The sequence below is a fragment of the Camellia sinensis genome, chromosome 5 (genome assembly GCF_055761805.1).
Source record: "Camellia sinensis isolate YWXY chromosome 5, ASM5576180v1, whole genome shotgun sequence".
Taxonomy (NCBI): Eukaryota; Viridiplantae; Streptophyta; class Magnoliopsida; order Ericales; family Theaceae; genus Camellia; species Camellia sinensis.
Genome location: NC_138965.1, coordinates 153,667,649 through 153,686,588, shown reverse-complemented (window position 1 = coordinate 153,686,588; position 18,940 = coordinate 153,667,649). Strand labels below are relative to the sequence as shown.

Below are 18,940 nucleotides of genomic sequence, written 5' to 3'. Positions count from 1 at the left end.
CATGTATGAGATGAAGTTGGATCTTTTGCCACAAGATTGCATAGGTTACATTCTATCATTTGCGTCTGCTCGTGATATCTGTCGGATGTCCCTTGTCTCCCCAGCTATGCAAGTGGCTTCTGAATCTGACATTCTATGGGAGAAATTTCTTCCTTTAGATTATGAGGAGGTTCTCTCAAGATTAGTCTCTCCAATTGTGTTCAAATCCAAAAAAGAGCTATTTCTTAAGCTGTGTAATCCAGTTCTGATTGATAAGGGTGAAAAGGTTAATTCACTAGCTCATCTGGTTCACTCTCGATTTAGAATTCTATGCATCATCCATAACCAATCAACACCAATTATTTTTAATCATGTGCCTAAAAATGTCATACTTCTACTTTGGACTAGGGGTGTAATTTTGGCTTGGCTCGGCTTATCCGGGTTCAGGCCGGGCCTTGCGGGCTTTCGCCAAAAAATCAGATCGGGACAGGCCAGTCTACGGGCCAGAAAACTAGGCCCAGGCTCAGGAGTATTCGGCTTTTGGGCGGGCCAGTAGGTCGGGCCTTGGGCCAGGCCCCTGAGCTTGCACTTGGGTTCGGGCTTGGGCGGGCCTAAACAATTTTTTTTATTTTTTCCATTAAAAATAACACTGGACATCGGGCGGGGCGGGCCTTGGGCCAAATTTTTGGACAGTCCTTGAGTGGACCAATGGGCCGGGCCCATGGGGCCGGGCCGGGCCGTGCTTCGAAACGATAACCCATGCCCAAGGCCTCGGATTGGGCTTGAACTTGGGCCTAAACGGGCTGGGCCCATCTCGGGCCGCCGCCGGTCGCGGGCCAAAATTACACCCCTACTTTGGACCTTCCTTTTTCTGATAACTTGTTTCTCTTTTTCATTTTTCTCTTTGCTGCATTTATTATTATTAAATATATATTGTTAAACTCATTTCCAATAGCAATCTGACTTGTGCTATAGTTCTGAGAGATCAATGTGTTCAAATTTTGTCACAATTGTTATTTTTCTATCATTGTTTTGTTAGTCAATTTGTCTTTCCAGATATAAAACGATACAACTAATGATCTTATGCATTTTAATATAAATATGGATAATTACACAAGTCGTTCTCAAGTATGCACTTGATTTGATTTTTGTCCATAATATTTGATTTTGTCAATTTGATATCTAAATTGCAAAATGTGAGTTTAAATAATTTTCAACGCTTATGCTGTATTAATTAGTTAACGAAATCTAGGATATTTTTGAAACTAGACATAAATATGCAACAAAATTAAAAGATTAGGGATAAAATATAACTATGTGCATACTTTGGAGATTATGCATGTATTTTATCATTTTAATTTTGTTAAGAATTAATGTAAATTTAAAAAAAAAATCCCAACTTTCATTAATCAATTTGGACATTGCAAATGCTAAGAACCATTCAAAGCCAAGTCTTATAATTTGAACCAACGGGGCCAGGGGTGAGAGACTGGTATGTTTGGTTTGAGTTTGGGAGATGAGTTTTAAAGATAAAAAATATGAAAAGTTGTTTGGTTTGTTTTTTTCAAAAGATATTTTGAAAAATTATTTTGAGAGAGAGTTTTGAAAAAAGTGATTGATTTGATGTGTATGAGAGAGAGATTTGTTTGGAAAACTTGTAAATCAAACAAGTTTTGAGAAATTTTTTTGGAAAAATTTGTTTGCTTTGATTCCTTTTGAAAACTTATTTGTAGAGAATTTTTCCAAAAATTTTTGGAAAACAAAAACCAAACAAGGCCCAGAGGCAAGAGTTGAAGAACATTGGCAGTGCTTCTCTGGCTTCAATCTATACAACATGTTACTTGTTACAATTACCGCTTGGCGACTTTTCTTCCACACCCCTTAATGCTATATTTGGTTGGAAGATTTGAGTAGGAATTTAGAAAGGGAAATAGAAATGAAAAGGATAGGTAAAATGTGAATAAAATATACTTATATTTCACCTACTTTCTCACACTTTTTCCTTTAGAAATAGAAATAGAAATAGAAATAATTTAGAAATAGAAATTATTTTGAGAGAGAGTTTTGAAAAAAGTGATTGATTTGATGTGTATGAGAGAGAGATTTGTTTGGAAAACTTGTAAATCAAACAAGTTTTGAGAAATTTTTTTGGAAAAATTTGTTTGCTTTGATTCCTTTTGAAAACTTATTTGTAGAGAATTTTTCCAAAAATTTTTGGAAAACAAAAACCAAACAAGGCCCAGAGGCAAGAGTTGAAGAACATTGGCAGTGCTTCTCTGGCTTCAATCTATACAACATGTTACTTGTTACAATTACCGCTTGGCGACTTTTCTTCCACACCCCTTAATGCTATATTTGGTTGGAAGATTTGAGTAGGAATTTAGAAAGGGAAATAGAAATGAAAAGGATAAGTAAAATGTGAATAAAATATACTTATATTTCACCTACTTTCTCACACTTTTTCCTTTTCATTTTCAAACCTCCCAACTAAACACAGCTTAAGAATAGGCTAATATATATATATATATATATATACACCTTGTATTTGAATCCTTTAAAAAATAAAGTTTTTATAATTTGAAGATTAAATTGACAAAACTAAAATATTAGGAATTGAAGTACATACTTTAAAAACTATAGGTGTAATTAGTGATAATGGTGTTGTGCTTTTGTTTTATAATACAGATGTTGTGGTTAGATAAACTAACAGGCAAAAAAAGTTGCATGTTAAGTGCAAGAGAGCTTTCAATTACATGGGCTGATCATCCTCTCTACTGGTCTTGGAAACCCCTTCTTCAATCTAGGTTTGTATTAGTTCATTATTCCTCAACATTGTTTTTGTTTTCAATATCTATTATATATGAAATTGATTCCAAAATTTATGAAATTTTTGGTGATAGCATTTTTATGTCTACAATCTCGTGGCTAGTTGGTCATAAACTTTTCATGGGAAAAATTAGTTAAATTAAATATCATGTTAATTTCCATTCCAACAGATTTGCTGAAGTTGCTGAGCTCATATCCATTTGGTGGTTAGAAATCAATGCCAAAATCAACACTCGAATGCTATCACCAAACACATCTTACAAAGCCTACCTCATCGTAAAATTTGCTAATCGTGCTTATGGGTTAGACTCCCTCCACTCAAAGGTATCCGTTGAAGTCAGAAACTACCGAACGAACAGAACAATTTACCTTCGCCACCCTGATCGTAAAATACAATTGTCCGAGCGTCTTTACACATTGTCAAGTGTTTACACAGGCAATGAAGATCCGGTTCCGTGCAAACGAGAAGATGGATGGTTAGAGATTGAATTGGGTGAATTTTACAATGATGGAAGTGAGGACGAAGTGAAAATGAGCCTAAAGGAGGTAAGTGGTGCACATTTGAAAGGTGGACTCATTGTTGGGGGAATTGAGATTAGACCCAAGAAGGAATAATGTATTAACTTATAATATTGGTTCTTCTTTGCTTTGCATCATTTGTAACTTCATTATGAAATGTAATGTCTTATGGGTAAAGGAACTAACCTTAGTTCTGTATAATGAGGTGGTTTGACAAAATTTTCTCACAATTAAAAAAGCTATTTACCAAAAACAAAACAAAACACACATCAAATTCAGCTTTAGAAAAATTAGGTTTATTATGAGTTTTTTGAAGTGAAAGTAAATCAACTGAACATCTAGAAAAATTTAGGATAAATTATATATACACCCAAAAATTTACTTAAAATATTATAATTGTCCCTTGTAAATTTAAAAATTATATCTCATCCCTTAATTTTTTTAATCGCAAAACAAGTAACCCTTTTTATAAATCAACCACTAAGTCAATTAATAATTTTTAATTATATTAGCAATATATTTCAATTAACAATTCCTAATAATTTCATTATGGTATTAGAAGATATTTAGAATCTTATTTTTTCTAGCAACCTTGTTAAAAGACAAATTTTGACATAGAGATATTTATAATTTTCAAAACCACATTAGGCGATCTATATATTAAACAAATCTCATGCGGGTGTATTTATAATTTATCCAAAATTGTACTAAGCACACACATTTGGGGCAGCCACTACAAACTCCAAATTTTCAACATTCACTTGGGGTTTGTTTAATGCAACTTTTTGGGAGCTACAACTGACAATTAAAAAATAAAAACCAAAAACATTTCTCCCAAACTAGCCAATAATCAACTACTTCTTCTTCTTCTTCTTCTTCTGTTTTAATAGTTTATTTAAACTATTTTATCTTTTCCATCAAACACTTCAGCATAAATTCTCAAAAAATATATAAATTACACCAAAGTGTCATTATTTCATAAGGTTTTTCCACTTTCATTGCAAAATGTTTAGATTATCCCATATGAATTCCATTTTTTTCCTTTTTATATAAAAATTATGTAAATTCTCAAAAATATATATATATAAAAATTAATAAATAAGCTGCACCAAACAGGGCCATTATTTCATCAGATTTTTCCAGTTTCATTGCAAAATGTCTAGATTATCCCATATGAATTCCACTTTTTTCCTTTCATATAAAAATTATGTAAACTCCCACAAAATGCACAAGTTTTCTAAATGCTTTTTTGCCGATTCAACCAGACCTTATTCCAGTTTCTCACCATATTTTCAATCATATACAAACCATCTTCTACAATTTGTGAAATCAATCCTCCATCGCCTGATGCATAACTATTGTTGTTATTATAATTCATCGGATTATCTTCTTCTTACCTATTTTTTATGATAATAATGGACTTGTCTTGCATATAATAATCTCAAAGCATGAACTTAATCCCATCTAATTTTGCAACCTCTAGCCCTCAGGGTCTCAAGTATCTCGGGAGAAAGCAAGAATCCAAAAGAAGTAAGCAACTTCACCTTTTTGATTCGGACGCAGCAGGCACGAAGCGCGAGCTCAAGCCCTTTCACTGACACATTCGTGAGGTTCACGAGCTTCGCATCTTGTAGACGGGTCAAATTTCCCATCAGCATGCACAGCCCGACGTCTGAGATTGTGCAATAGCTTAGATTTATCTGCCACCAAGAAGTTTAGTTCAATATTTATAATATAAAAATAAAAATAAAAATAACTTATTTCCGGTGAGAAAAAATAATCAGCTATGAAATTGCGTGTCAAATTGTCAACAAACTCGGAAATATGGAGAATTTGAGACCATACCAGATAGCAATGAACTTTCAAGATTGATAACCACTTAACCCTAAAAATGAATTTCGAGGGACGTTATTGTTTCTTTTCACATCCCTTATTATTTTTTTAATTAAATAGTTTTTAAAATTTAGTAATTATTGGAACATGATCAGCAGCAATCAACTGGGAATTCATACCCTAAGAAGCACGATAATTCTAAGAAGGTGGCTTTCTGTGTCAGACACCAACGCTCATATAAATGGGTCCTATTTTTAATTTTTTTAAGGACCCAGGCATGCTTCAGACACTTGGAGGAGAGATGTATCTATTGCTTAGACACATATGAAACTAATTGTAAATTTGAACAAATATAGAAATTAGTGTCATGTTGCATTTTTCCTATTATCTTTGAATGATTGGTCTTTTGATAATGTGTGCCCTTAGGGCACATTACAATCCTTTTAAGCTTCTTTACATATGCCCTGCAGGCACACCTTAACAAAATCTTGAATGATATACGCATTCACATATATGCCATGTGACAAATATATAAAGGTATATATTTTATTTTACGTGTCATGTCCTGTATTTTTTAGAAAGGGGGACTTACATATAGATCTTAATAAGTGGACTTTATTATCCAATAGGTCCTATGATAATTAGTAACATTTTTCATCAAACACTATTAAAAAAAAGTCAATGATTGTTAATTTTTAGTGACAGTCTGAAAATTGTCACTAAAAATGTCACTAATTATAAGTTTTAACGACAGTTTAAAAAAATCGTCACAAAAAAAATTGCTAATTTTTAACTTTTAAAGACTGTTTGAAAAATTTATCACAGAAAAACGTCACTAATTGTAAGTTTTAGCGACAATTTATAAATCGTGACAAAAAAAAGTCACTTATTGTTAATTTTTAGCGACATGTGCAAAAAATAGTTACAAAAAATTACTTACTAGGATTTATTTTTAATAGAATTTGATGGAAATTAAGTCCAACTATAAGCAAGACCTATTGGTAGTTTACCCTTTCAAAAATTGTCATGCCTCTGTCGGTATGCTCATGTTCCTTCGTTCATACCTTCAGGCAAGAGCTAAACCCCCTATATTTTATGGGATTACTGGTACCTGGAGGGACTAACTATAAGTTCCAACTTCCATGGAATCTCGCGAATGAAGAACGGAACTACTCCTAACTCCAAGAATACATAAAGTCCCAGCCTAAATTTCCAGACAACCAACATGGCCTTACTGTGTCTGGTTCTTTTATTTACATAATTACATGTAAAAACATCACATATATTGTGCACGTGCATGTGTTGGGAAGAGCCATAAAAGAAAATTTTCCGTTGAAAAGCAGGAAACCAAACCTGTCGTAAATTCCTCGAGTAGTAGGCAAGAGCCCAGAATCCCGAATCATTGATGTACTCACAATGTTTAAGATCCAATTCCGAGAGGCTTTTGCACCCAGCTGCAACTGCTGTCAAACCCATGCTTGTAATCTTCACAATACCACGCAATTCCAAGTCCGAGAGTTCCTTCAGATGGCTCAAGTATTGCAGTCCTCGGTCAGTAACCTTGTTGCAATAAGACAAATTTAGCTTCTTCAACTTCTTGCACCCACTTGATAAAGCAGCTAATCCATCGTCACCAATTCCCATACAGCTGAAACAAAATTATAATGGAAATACAGCATAAAATAAAAACAAAGATGGGTAACTGTTTTAAACTAAATGTAAAATGAGGTATTGGATCAAGTTACCGGTATAGGTCAAGTTCATGAATCTTTTTGCAGTTTGAAGCAAAATAAAACAATCCCTTGTCTGATATGTTCGTACAAAGTCCTAATTTCAAGCATAAAAGCTCTGAACATTTGGACAAATAATTGAGTCCTGCAGAAGAGAGAACAAATTAAAAAAGAAAAAAAAAAGATCACATTTAAATTATGAACTTGCTCAAAGTGCCAAATGTAGTGGAAGATTGGAGAGGTCAATGCACACACAACACCAAAAAGTATGTTACAGATATGCATATAAAAATTATGGTTCATTACACTTTACCCCCTCAATTACCATTGAATATAATCTTAACCCCTCAACTATAAAAATAGTTTCACTTTCACATTCTCTAGATGGATGTATATAATCCTAAAATTTAGGATCTGGAAACTATTGAATTATACATAATTCCTATAGTAGTTAGGATTATGGAAAACCATACAAAATTTAGACCACTTAAAAGTTTACCTGCATCATTTACACCAGAGCAATCTGTGAGATCAAGCTCCTTGAGTAGCAAGGAACACGATCCAAGGCTTTCAAGACTCTTCTCCGTGAGCAAATTGCAAGACTCTAACTTAAGGCATAAAAGATTCCTACAAGAATAGGCTATTGCTGAAATTGCCGCATCAGTAATAGAATCACAGCATGTCAGATTGATGATCTTCAAATTTGGATTGGCAGACACTAGCAGCATTAGGCCCATGCCCGTCACTCCTTTGCATTTGCTCAAGCCAATATCAACCAAAAACTTGCAATTGGTGCTGATGATTTGGAAGCTAGAGTCTGAAACTCGAGCCCCGTCAACTCTTATTGTATTGAGATTCTTCAATTCTTTCAACCAGCGGAGAAGGGTCGCGGAAAGTTCCTGGTGCATTGCAAATTTTGGATTTAAACCAAAATAACATCACAAGTGAAGAAAGAGTGATTATATGGCCCGAATGGAAATTTACTCACAAAAAAACAAAAACCCGCATATAGCTGCCGCAGATCTCTATGTCCTCTAACTACTGAGACTAAGCCAGATGAACTGACTTTGTCACACCTTGATACATCCAGAACCTGCAATTACAGCAATGATCCATTAACAGAAATCTAAAATATATCACAGTAATTTTGTCGTGACATGTTTAATTTGTTTCTATTGCTCATTTGCCACCCATTTATATGCATGAACAACATTTTGCATCAATGTAATATATACAGAGATGTCAATGTTCTTAATGGAAGTAACATATCAAGAGGCTTGCAATTGAGTTTTCATGGTGAAAATCACATCTTTGGCCAAGCACAATCTAACAATTTGCCAACTACTCTAGCGATACATTCAATAAATGAAGGATAGTATCAAATGGCTTAATGAGTTTTTCTTCTTTCTTTCCTTTTACAGAAAAATATTGACAAGTCAATGATTTGATCCGTAGGCAATAGCCTTCATTCTTTGAAAAAATGTCAATACACTAAACAATGATCCATTCATTTATATCACATAAAATTTATTGTAAAATTAGTATTTCTGCACCTATATTTAACATAAAATTTATTACAAATGATGAAAAGATCTCTACATTGAAAATCCCTTTTGGGGTTGTTAGGTTGAAGAAGATACATAGGAAAAGAAATGAAAACTTCAGGGACCAGAGAGTGTTTTCTAACAAAGAATACAAGTTTATCATATATTTCCTTATTGTGAGTTAGTAATCAGAAGAACATGAGCGAAATTTCTTGAAAACCTAATATAAAGATAATAAAAGCAACACATAGCTAAAATATTAAAGTCAAGCATGTTTCAAAAAAGGGCTACCACCAACTCCTAATGGGGGTAACGTCTCCACTCTAGAAGTGTGGTTCTACGGTTCATAGTAAGACTCTTGTCAGAATCTCATTCCTGTCAAAATAAAATTGCATTTCCAAATGGGATGGATCCACTCAAACATGAATATCAAAGAGAAGCTATCAGCATGAAAGAAGAGTAGTAGAGAATATATATTTATCCTAAATTTTGACTTTCCTTTTAGGAATTAAAGAATGAAATTTTTCTGATAAATCTTTCACATTGGATTAATGAGGATCGACGAACAAAGATATATATGATTAGTGATGATTATAGCTTTTATAATGAGAATTTCTACACCTATATTTAACAGTTTAAGAGCTAGTATAACACAAACATTTAAAGTAAAGATTAGAACTAAGGAAAAATTATTTCTAATAGTACATTTATACTAGCCTCTTCATACACACAATGAATGCAAGTAACCACCAGGAGAACGTGAAGTTTAGAAACTACCTCTGAGTTTGATAATTATAAGTAATTGTGGAGGAGTTTACAGTTCTACCCTTCAAAAGTTTACAAGAACTCATTTCAACTTTAAAAAGGTAACTTTTCTGTAATAATTCTAGAATAGGATAAAAAAAAAGAAAAAAGAGAAAAGTTTTACACAACTTCGTTCACGCAAATGGAGCTATTCCCCTCATTCACCCAACCTTAAACTCTTCCATGTGTCCCCACCCCCAAAAGTGTGACATTTTAGCATCAATGCTAAAACGTTTGAAATGGCATCACACTAGAAGCATGTTAATGGATCAAATTATACCAGCAGAAAATTTTCAGAAATGAAATACACATATCCAAATATTGTGCATTGTAACAACGTCAAACTGTCATATTGAATTTTGAAATTCCTTTTGTATCACTTTTTTCATTTTCTTTTAGCCCTAATAGTTTATTTTTCATCTTTGTTGGTTTAAATACTTGTTATAGAGAACTCTCTTCATACTATAAATTTCACAAGGCTAAAGTTGGGCAGTTAAATGAAATTCACACTCATTATTTATGTGTATGCATGTAATCTACACTTGCACATTCTTGCACTCACAATCAGCTCATTATCAACAATTTTCTCAATCACAAACACAAAATAGAAATATGAAAACAAAATCACAAAAACTGATGACAGACCATTTTTTAATGAAAACTAATTGGTGGATTTGATTAGCATATTATCCAAAATCCAAATGCTCATCACAGACCAATTTTTAATGTTCATCAAAAGTTGAAAACAACCTGAAGTGAAGGACACCCATTTCCAAGAAACCTTATGCCATCATCATCCACCAAACCACACCCCACCATTACCAACACCTCCAGCTTCTGCAAAGTCCCAATCGATCGAAGCGACTCACTCGTCACCTACAAACAAGCCCACCCATCAATCTCCGCATACAACACACTATACCCAATAAGGTATCAAAATTTTAAACTTCTGACACCGATATTGATGGATACATCAGTACATATAACTGTATAACCAATATAATTAAATAAATCCCAAGATTTTGAACTTCTTATACCAATATTTTACTGACATATAGAAGATTTTGTACTTTTGATGCTAATAACTACCAAATCAAACCAAGCCTTTTATAAGTCTCATAAAATGGGTCTACTATATGAATCCTACTTCTCCCACTAGACCACTACCGACCAATATATATATAAATGTATTGCTTGTTGCTGATATATAGATATGTAACATCATAATATACACAGGGTTAGAGAGAAAGAGACATACTACCTTTAGATATGAAATGTCAAGATGTTTCAAGTGTGGACATTTCTTGGACATCAAATCAATCCCAAGATCAGAAATCTCCAAACACCATTTCAAACTAAGCCTCTCAAGCTTTTCACACCCAACAGCTATCTTAGCCAAACCAACGTCCGTCACACCCAAACATTTATCCATCCTCAGATCCCTCAGCCCCGCCGCACATGACAGTGCCGCCGCCTCCCTATCACCGAACCCACAACAAAACGACACGTCCACCGCCTCCAAACCCGGACACGCCCGAACCATCATCTCCAACCCGGAAAATCTCAACCCGACGGCCCGGCTCAGCACCAGCCTCCTCAGCCTCCGGGTCCAGCCCCCGCCACAACCCAGTAAAACCGCCACCGCGCCGTCGTCGATCCGGGGACAGACTGAGAGATCGAGGGCTGAGATTTCTGGGTATTTTCGGAGGAGAGCCGGGAGGAATTCCGGGCGGAGGACCCGGAGGGTGGTGCGGTGGAGCGAGTCGACTCGGAGGAAGGATTTGCAGACGGAGCGGAACGATTTGCGGTCCGAGTCGTCGGCGAGTTGGTCGAGGACTCGGAGGAGGAGGTCGTCGGTGAGGAGAGAGAGAATTGGAGGGGACTCCATTGGGAATTGTGGGAAAGAGTAGGGGTTTTTTGCAAAAATTATTATTTTCTAGGTGGGGACGAACAAGAAGTAGAGCAAGTTAAGGTTGAGACCCAGAGATGAGTTGGAGCGAGACGGATCGAAACGAAACACTTTCATTGTTTCGGTCGACAAGGGTTTTTTCGGTTTCGGAAGGTTGTCGGATAGCTTCAATGTACAACTCGTACTTGCAGAGCAAGGTTGAAGTTACATAGAGAGAAAGTGAGAGATTAGAGAGAGAGAGAGAGAGAGAGAGAGAGATATGGTGGAGTGACGTTTTTTTAATCTACGGTGTATCAATTTATGAGTGGCCGGTCATTGGTTGCCCAAATTCGGAAATGGTCACGTGATATGGCACGTGACTACAAGTGTTGAAATGACTAAAATGGTACACGCCTTTAGTTTTTAATTTTTCATAATTTTTATAAAAAAAAATAATTACAAATTAGATATACTCTACAATAAGAATTACTTATACATAAAAAAAAATTATGATTTTAATAATTAAAATTTATAAACTTTATAATTATTTTGAAAAAACAATGAATAATATTATATATATTAATTAATGTACTAACTAATATACTAACAAATGATGTGGCATAATTTGAAAGGTTTTATATATTTGTAATTTATAAATTAGGTGCGATCAGTGATAATATCATAACACTAGTTGGTATATTAATGTGTACATTAATTGGTACATGTAATATCATCAAAAAACAATTCCACTGCCCCATTGTTCAATTATTACCCCCTTTTTTTAATATCTTAATCAAATTATTTTTATCTTTTAAATTCACTTAAACTAAATAAACTTAAAGTAAAAATATTTGTGAATAAAACTTTACAAAAATATTAAATACAAAGTTATAAAAAAATACAAAAGAGTAGTATTTTTTTTTTTTGTATTTAATGAATTTTTTTCAATATTTTTTATAAATATTTTACTTTTTCAATATATCTAAATTAGATGTATTTAAAAAGTAAAAACTTCATATTAAACACATGAAAAAATGAACTAAAGCAAATAAAAAATTTAAAATAATTTTCAAAAACTAAACCAAACTGAGTATCACTTGTATTTGGACATTAGATCAGTTTCCCTTGTCATTATTAAACAATTTTATATTTAAATTTTTAAATAATTTGATGAATACAATTAGTAAAAATTTGTTTAGCAATAATTGAATGTGAGCTATTTAAGTATGAAGAATATTTTCTAAAAAATTCACACATAATGGAATGTATGTTTAATATAGTAAAATAGATAAATAGTAATGTCAAAATTATAATATGCTACGTTATAATATTGAAATGTTAAATTTTGATAATATTGTATAATTTATGTAAATATCATTTTCACACATTTACACAATTATTTATTTATGTCTAATCGACACTTTCATGTTCTTTTTTTTGTCCTAATAGATGAACATATGATGACTTTATTTTTTATTGGTAGGTGGATATACAATCATATAATATCACAACTACCACATATTTTCTACTACATAGATAACACGTCGACAAATAAATGGATATATAGATGGCGTATATAGATAAGTGGATAGATAGGTAACGTGCACATATTAACAAATATGTAAAAGTAATATGATCTTTTAATACCCACCCAAAAAATATGATATTTTAAATTGCTTTATACTTTTGAACCCAAGAGAATAAAGCTTATAACTGCTGCTCTAAAAATTTTGAAATTAAATTTAGCCTTATCGTGAGCAGTAAGTTAAAAGTTTATTTATTTATTTATTTGTTTATTTTGACGTTTAAAAAAAAAAGTGCAAAAAAGTAAAATGTGATATAATCCAAAAAAGTCATAAAACTAAAAAATTAATTTTTAACGGTATTGTCAAAATAGGTCATAAAACCCCAATCCTCTTTAATAAATCTTATAAAATTTTTATTATGCATTATGCGATAATGTAATTTCATAAAAATAGGAACAAGATTCATTTTAATAATATGATAGGTAATACAAAAATAAATACAAAAATCTTTAAAAAAAAATTGTCAATTTAGGTTGGATTGTTATGCATTATGCAATTTCATAAAAATAGGAACAAGAGCCATTTTAGTAATATGATAGGTAATACAATAATAAATACAAAAATAAAATTTAAAAAAAATTATCAATTTAAACTGGATTAATTTTTCAATAATGATGGAGAAATATAATAAATGTACCAACAAACATAATACAAGATATATGTATTGATTCACTATTTAACATGTAGTTGTAACTATTATTTTTAACCAACATGTAACTATTATTAATTATTCTATTTAGTGTTATTTTAAAAAAAAAAATGGGGGGGGGGGAGAGGAAATATCAAGAGGGTGTTTGGGACTAGTTAAACAAATATATTTTTTAATTTTTTTATAAAAAATGTATAAAAAAATAATATAACTAAAAAAGATAAAATAAAAATAAAAAATACATTTTTGTAAATGATGTCAAATAGTGGCGAACTATTCATTACTATTTTTTTCTTTCTAAAATTGAACAGATGCTTATATATCCATTATGAGGGGTATTTTAGAAAGAGCACTCACAAAAAAAGGAATGAATTTGGAGAAAGTGACCCTAAATCGTTGGATAAGAATCACGTAATAATCCAACGGCAACCGGACAAGAGAGAGAGAGAGAGGATGGAGATGTGGTGGTGGGTGAGTTAGGTCATTGTTTAGTGAGTGGGGCTGGGGTCGTGGTACGTGATCGTATAAATCAAATGAAAATGAATGAGGGAATGAATAAAGGGCGGTTTATGAAAAAGGGGGGCGCGAAGCTTCTGGGAAAGCGGTGGTTGCGGAGAATATTATTTTTTGTCCTTTATTTTATGAATAATAAATTTATACGGATTAATTAATATATCAATTAATATATTAATAAATAATATAATTTAATTTTAAAAATTTTATGCCTTTATAATTTGTATAATAAATGAGATTTATAATTTTAAAATAATAATATTAAAATATATATTAATATATTATTTGATATATATTAATTAATCGTGTAGTATCATTCTTATTTTGTTTTTGTTTCTGGGAGGGTCCGGGTACGGGATGCGGGTCCCACTAACGTGCATCGACCGTACCTATCTCCGTCCGTTCATTCATTCAATCAATATATTTCCCTAATAAAGTCCGAGAGAGAGAGTGTATGTGTGAAGACTGTTGTTGTGACATAATTGACAAAGAGGTGGGGTGGGAACCACGAGAAATTATTGGTCAAAACACTTCTTAAACATTTGGGCAGCCTTTGATTTACTTTTTAAATTATGATTTTATATTTAAATTATGATTTAGATCAAATACGTTAACTAAATATAGTTTTAAAATAAGTTCAACAATTAAAAACATAACTCAAGTAATAAATTTAAATTTTAAAAGTTTTTTTGAAAATATTATTATTTTACAGGTTTTTTCTGTTGTGAGTTGTGATTATATAAAATAATGTAAAAAATAAAATATAATTTCATATATAAAATCGCTATAAAATTTAAACGACAAATCTATCATATAAAATTGATATTTGGTATAGAATAATTTACGAAAAAATAAGAAAAAAGAAAGGCAATTTAACATTAAAAAAAAATCTTAATATCCTTGAAAGAATTAAAAAGAAAAACGTGAAACGTAGGGATCTTTTGAGAAGTGAGTTATAATCCACTTCTCAGATTATAACACACTTCTCTCTCTCACAAAAAATTGATTATAATACCTTTTAACTAAAAAGTTGATTATAACCATCTTCTCAAAATAGCCTGTAAAATTGATATTGAGTTTGTGAGTTCATATAAAATAGGTAACATCAGTATAATTTAAATTAAGTTTGGATTTGTGTAGAACTCTATATGTAATTAAGAAAATACAAACTGATGTGACTTTCTTAGAAAAAAAGTAAGACCTTATAATGTGTCACCTGAGCATGAAAAAAATATTATTACTTTTAATAATATATATGATATAATTTTAAATTTTTTTAAAAATTTCTCTCTTCTATTTTATTATTATTATTATTAATCAATCAATTAGTTACTTTTTTTTCTTTCATCTCTCTTGTTTCTTTTCACATTCTTTCATATTCTATACATCAATTAATAATATAAATAAATAAAATACAAATCATCCCAAAACTATTTTCAAAACTCATTTATCTTTTCAAATCATGATTTAAAAATTCAAAATACAACTCTATACTTAAATCATAATTATAAAATTAAATCAAACGGACTCTTGGTGTTTTTTTATTTTATTTTAAGTAGGACATTTGTAATCTTTCCTCGTTTACTTATGTTTTAAACTATTTTTTTTTTTATATTTCAATAAGTTTTATGGTTGATATAATTATTAAAATATCTCTAATAATAATAGGGTGAAACGTATATTAATATTCACATTAACAGTGTGAATATTTCATGATGTGAAATTGTCAAATTTATTTAATGTGAATGCTCACATCACCAAGTTGTTGAGAGTTGAAAAAATATTTATACGAGTATGAGAATTAGAATTTGGAGGATCAAATATCAAAAATAATAACTTATTTGAATACATAAATATCTTATAAATTAATTAAAATATAAGTATTTGAAATAAATTTTTTAAATAAATTTCTCTTCAAAATAATTGTTATTAATTTAATAAACGGAGAATAAGACTTGAGCACGGTAAAAAAGTAAAAAAATCATATAAGTTCTCATATCATTTTATTTATTTTTCACATATCTTTTGATAAAAAGTCATAAAATCAAGTAAAAAAAGTAAATAAATAAGAAAAGAAAGAGCGAATCCCTTGCCAATCGAGCTAGCTCTCTTGGTGAGTTATTATTTTTAAATCATACCACTAATGAATTAGGAAATTATTTTTTTAAGTATTTGTATTTCAATTAGTTCATAATATATTATGGTATTTCAATAAATTTGATTATTTAGACATTCGATCAATCAAATCTTAATTATCATAGTTAAGATATTTTATAGATAATTTTATATTTACAAATATTTTTTGAACGCAACAATCTCATAATATGAGCATTCACATTTTTTTTTTAGATAGGGGTGAACATTCATATTTGATAATGTAAACATTCACATCATGGAACATTCTTTCTATCAATGTGAATATTATTATTAAGAGTATTTTGATAATTATGTTATCCATAGGACTTATTATAATATAAAAAAAATAATTTAGACTAAAGTAAAATATAAATAGATACAGAGAAATTTATGAATAAATACCCCTTAAACTTTTTTGTTAATTTAAAAAAAATAAAGTAATAAATATTAATATGTAAATAGGATGGAATTGAGATCTTATAGCGTCTGAATAAGTAAAGATTAGAGACATGAAAATAAATGAAGAGAAATTTATTTGTCTTATAATTCCTATTTTAAATCTTTTCAAAAGTAGAGAGATTGAAAGAGGGGGAAAAAAATTAAATACTATTTTGTTGTAATACCAAAACTACTCTTTTAGATATAGAAGAAATAAAAAAAAAAACACTTATAAAAAAATAATTTAATAATATAACATGATATAATTTTATTTATTTATTTAATATAAATTAATCAAACAAGATAAGAGAAAAATTAAATATATATTTTTCTCTCAATACATAATATTAGAGCATTAAGAATCACGGAAAAATTTAAGAAAAATTGTAAATTAGTGATATTTTTTAAAAAATAGTTACAAATTTTATAAAAAAATATATAATTTTAATTATTAAAATTAATAAATTTTATCATTGATTTATAATTCTCTTTCAAAAATATACACCAAAGTGCAATTTTTCCAATAAAATAAAATATCCCATCACATTACTTTTTCTATTTTTTAAAATATTTTTTTATAAAAAATCAAATAACTAACTAAAATTGCGTATCTAGATAGGATTTTTTTAGTGCACCCAAACAGGACTTGAGATTTTAAAGTGATGTTTTGGGAAGATAGTAAAAAATTAATTTTTTTTGACTGTTTTAACTTTTATAACTTTTTGTGTAAAACAATAAAATTATAATATGACTTAAAAAAAAAAACTGAAAAACTATAAGAAAAATTTAAAAAGTCAATCTTTTCAAATTGCTCAAAGAATCGCCTGCAAGAGCACGCGACAACTTTGGTAGAGGAGGCCGCACACCACACCACAACCACGTTGGATTCTTTACGCTACCGTTTTGTATGTGTCATGTGATAGGAAATATATAAATTGACAAAATCATAAATAAACTGTTGGTCAATTTATTGACTTATTTTTGTTAGATTATTTTTTTATATATATATTTTTTTGGGCATATTTTCTCATAACTAGAAAAAGTCAACTAATAAATTATACTCAAAATAAGTCACTTTTTTTATTTTATTTTATTTATCTTTACTGATATTTTTTAAAATTATGTTTTTTTTTTTTGCCAGAATCTAAAAGGTATTGTTTTAAAAAAAATTAAAAAAAGAAGAAATTACAAAAAATATTTTAGGATTTGACCCTTATAACAAAATAAATCATGAATTTTTAATTTGGTTCATTTTTTGATAAATTCTCTTTTTAAGTATTTTATTCTATCTAATTCATATTCTTTTTTAGTATTCCATTAAGTTCTGTTTAATATAATATGACTAAATCATCCTTTCTATTTTTTTTCACATATTTCTATTTTGAAAGTAATACATAACAATAGTCCTCATTTTATGGAGAAAATCTCTCCATCATTCTAAAAAAACAATCTTTTCCTTATTTTATGGAGAAAATCTCTCGTTTATTCTAAGGAGAAAATCTCTCCAGCATTCCATAGGCAAAATTTCAAATTGTGAATTTTAAACCTTTTTATAATTTGAAAATTTAAAAAATAATGTAAAAAAAAATCTAAATGAAGATCAAAATATAATGTGAATGTTTACAGTAAACAACAAACATACAATTAACTTTTGAAAAAACAAAACACATACTACAATTCAATGTGAATGTTTACAATAAACAACATATATACAACTAACCTTCTAAAAAATAAAATTCATACCAAAATACAATGTGAAAATTCAAAGTCTCTAATTAACATACAACTAGCCTTAAAAAAAAAACAAACAAACAAACAAACAAATAAACTCATACCAATATAAACATTTACATTGTAACATGTAAAATATTAAAAAAAAAAAAAAATTTAAAAAGTAAAAATTGACTATTTCAATTGTTCAGTAACAAAAATGATTGCTCAACTAATAAGCATAATAACAAAAACAACAAACACACAATTAACTTTCAAAAAAACAAAACTTATATACCAAAATACAATGAGAATGTTCACAATTTACAATTAATATATAACTAGTTTTTTTTAAAAATAAATTCATATCAATGTGAACATTTACACTGCAACATGAAAACATAAAATAAAATTAAAAAAAGTAAAAATTGACTATTTCAATTGTTCAATGGTAATAAAAATGATTGTTCAACCAACAAATATAGTAAAAAATAAAATAAAATACAACTGACTTTCGAAAAAAATTTCAAAAAAAAAAAAAACTCACACCAAAATATAATGCGAATGTTCACAATTTACAATTAACATACAACTAACCTTTAAAAAACTAAATTCATATCGATATGAACATTCACATTGCAACATGAAACACAATTGAAAGAAAAAAAAAATGACTATTTCAATTGTTTAATGGTAACAAAAAATGATTGTTCAAACAATAAGTATATTAACAAATAACCAATGATATATGAACATTTACATCTTGTAAAATATATAATTATGTC

General features: G+C 29.8%; 2 protein-coding genes across 3 annotated transcripts; one reads left to right on the top strand and one right to left on the bottom strand.

Moving 5' to 3' along the window:
- Position 1: 1 nt before the first annotated feature.
- Positions 2 to 3,543, top strand: LOC114293807 (F-box protein PP2-B15). Its single transcript, XM_028237934.2, has 3 exons — positions 2 to 265; positions 2,665 to 2,783; positions 2,976 to 3,543. The coding sequence occupies exons 1-3, from the start codon at positions 2 to 4 to the stop codon at positions 3,418 to 3,420; spliced, it is 828 nt and encodes a 275-aa protein (XP_028093735.2). The 3' UTR covers positions 3,421 to 3,543.
- Positions 3,544 to 4,557: 1,014 nt separating this feature from the next.
- On the bottom strand, positions 4,558 to 11,439 carry LOC114293804 (F-box family protein). 2 transcript variants are annotated; one of them, XM_028237932.2, is made up of 7 exons: positions 10,497 to 11,439; positions 9,986 to 10,111; positions 7,876 to 7,980; positions 7,387 to 7,786; positions 6,903 to 7,032; positions 6,511 to 6,805; positions 4,558 to 5,024 (listed from the first exon to the last, which is right to left on the bottom strand). In XM_028237932.2, the coding sequence occupies exons 1-7, from the start codon at positions 11,121 to 11,123 to the stop codon at positions 4,779 to 4,781; spliced, it is 1,929 nt and encodes a 642-aa protein (XP_028093733.2). In that variant the 5' UTR covers positions 11,124 to 11,439; the 3' UTR covers positions 4,558 to 4,778. The 2 variants fall into 2 exon arrangements, with proteins under 2 accessions (XP_028093733.2, XP_028093734.2); XM_028237933.2 differs by lacking the exon at positions 9,986 to 10,111.
- Positions 11,440 to 18,940: the final 7,501 nt, after the last annotated feature.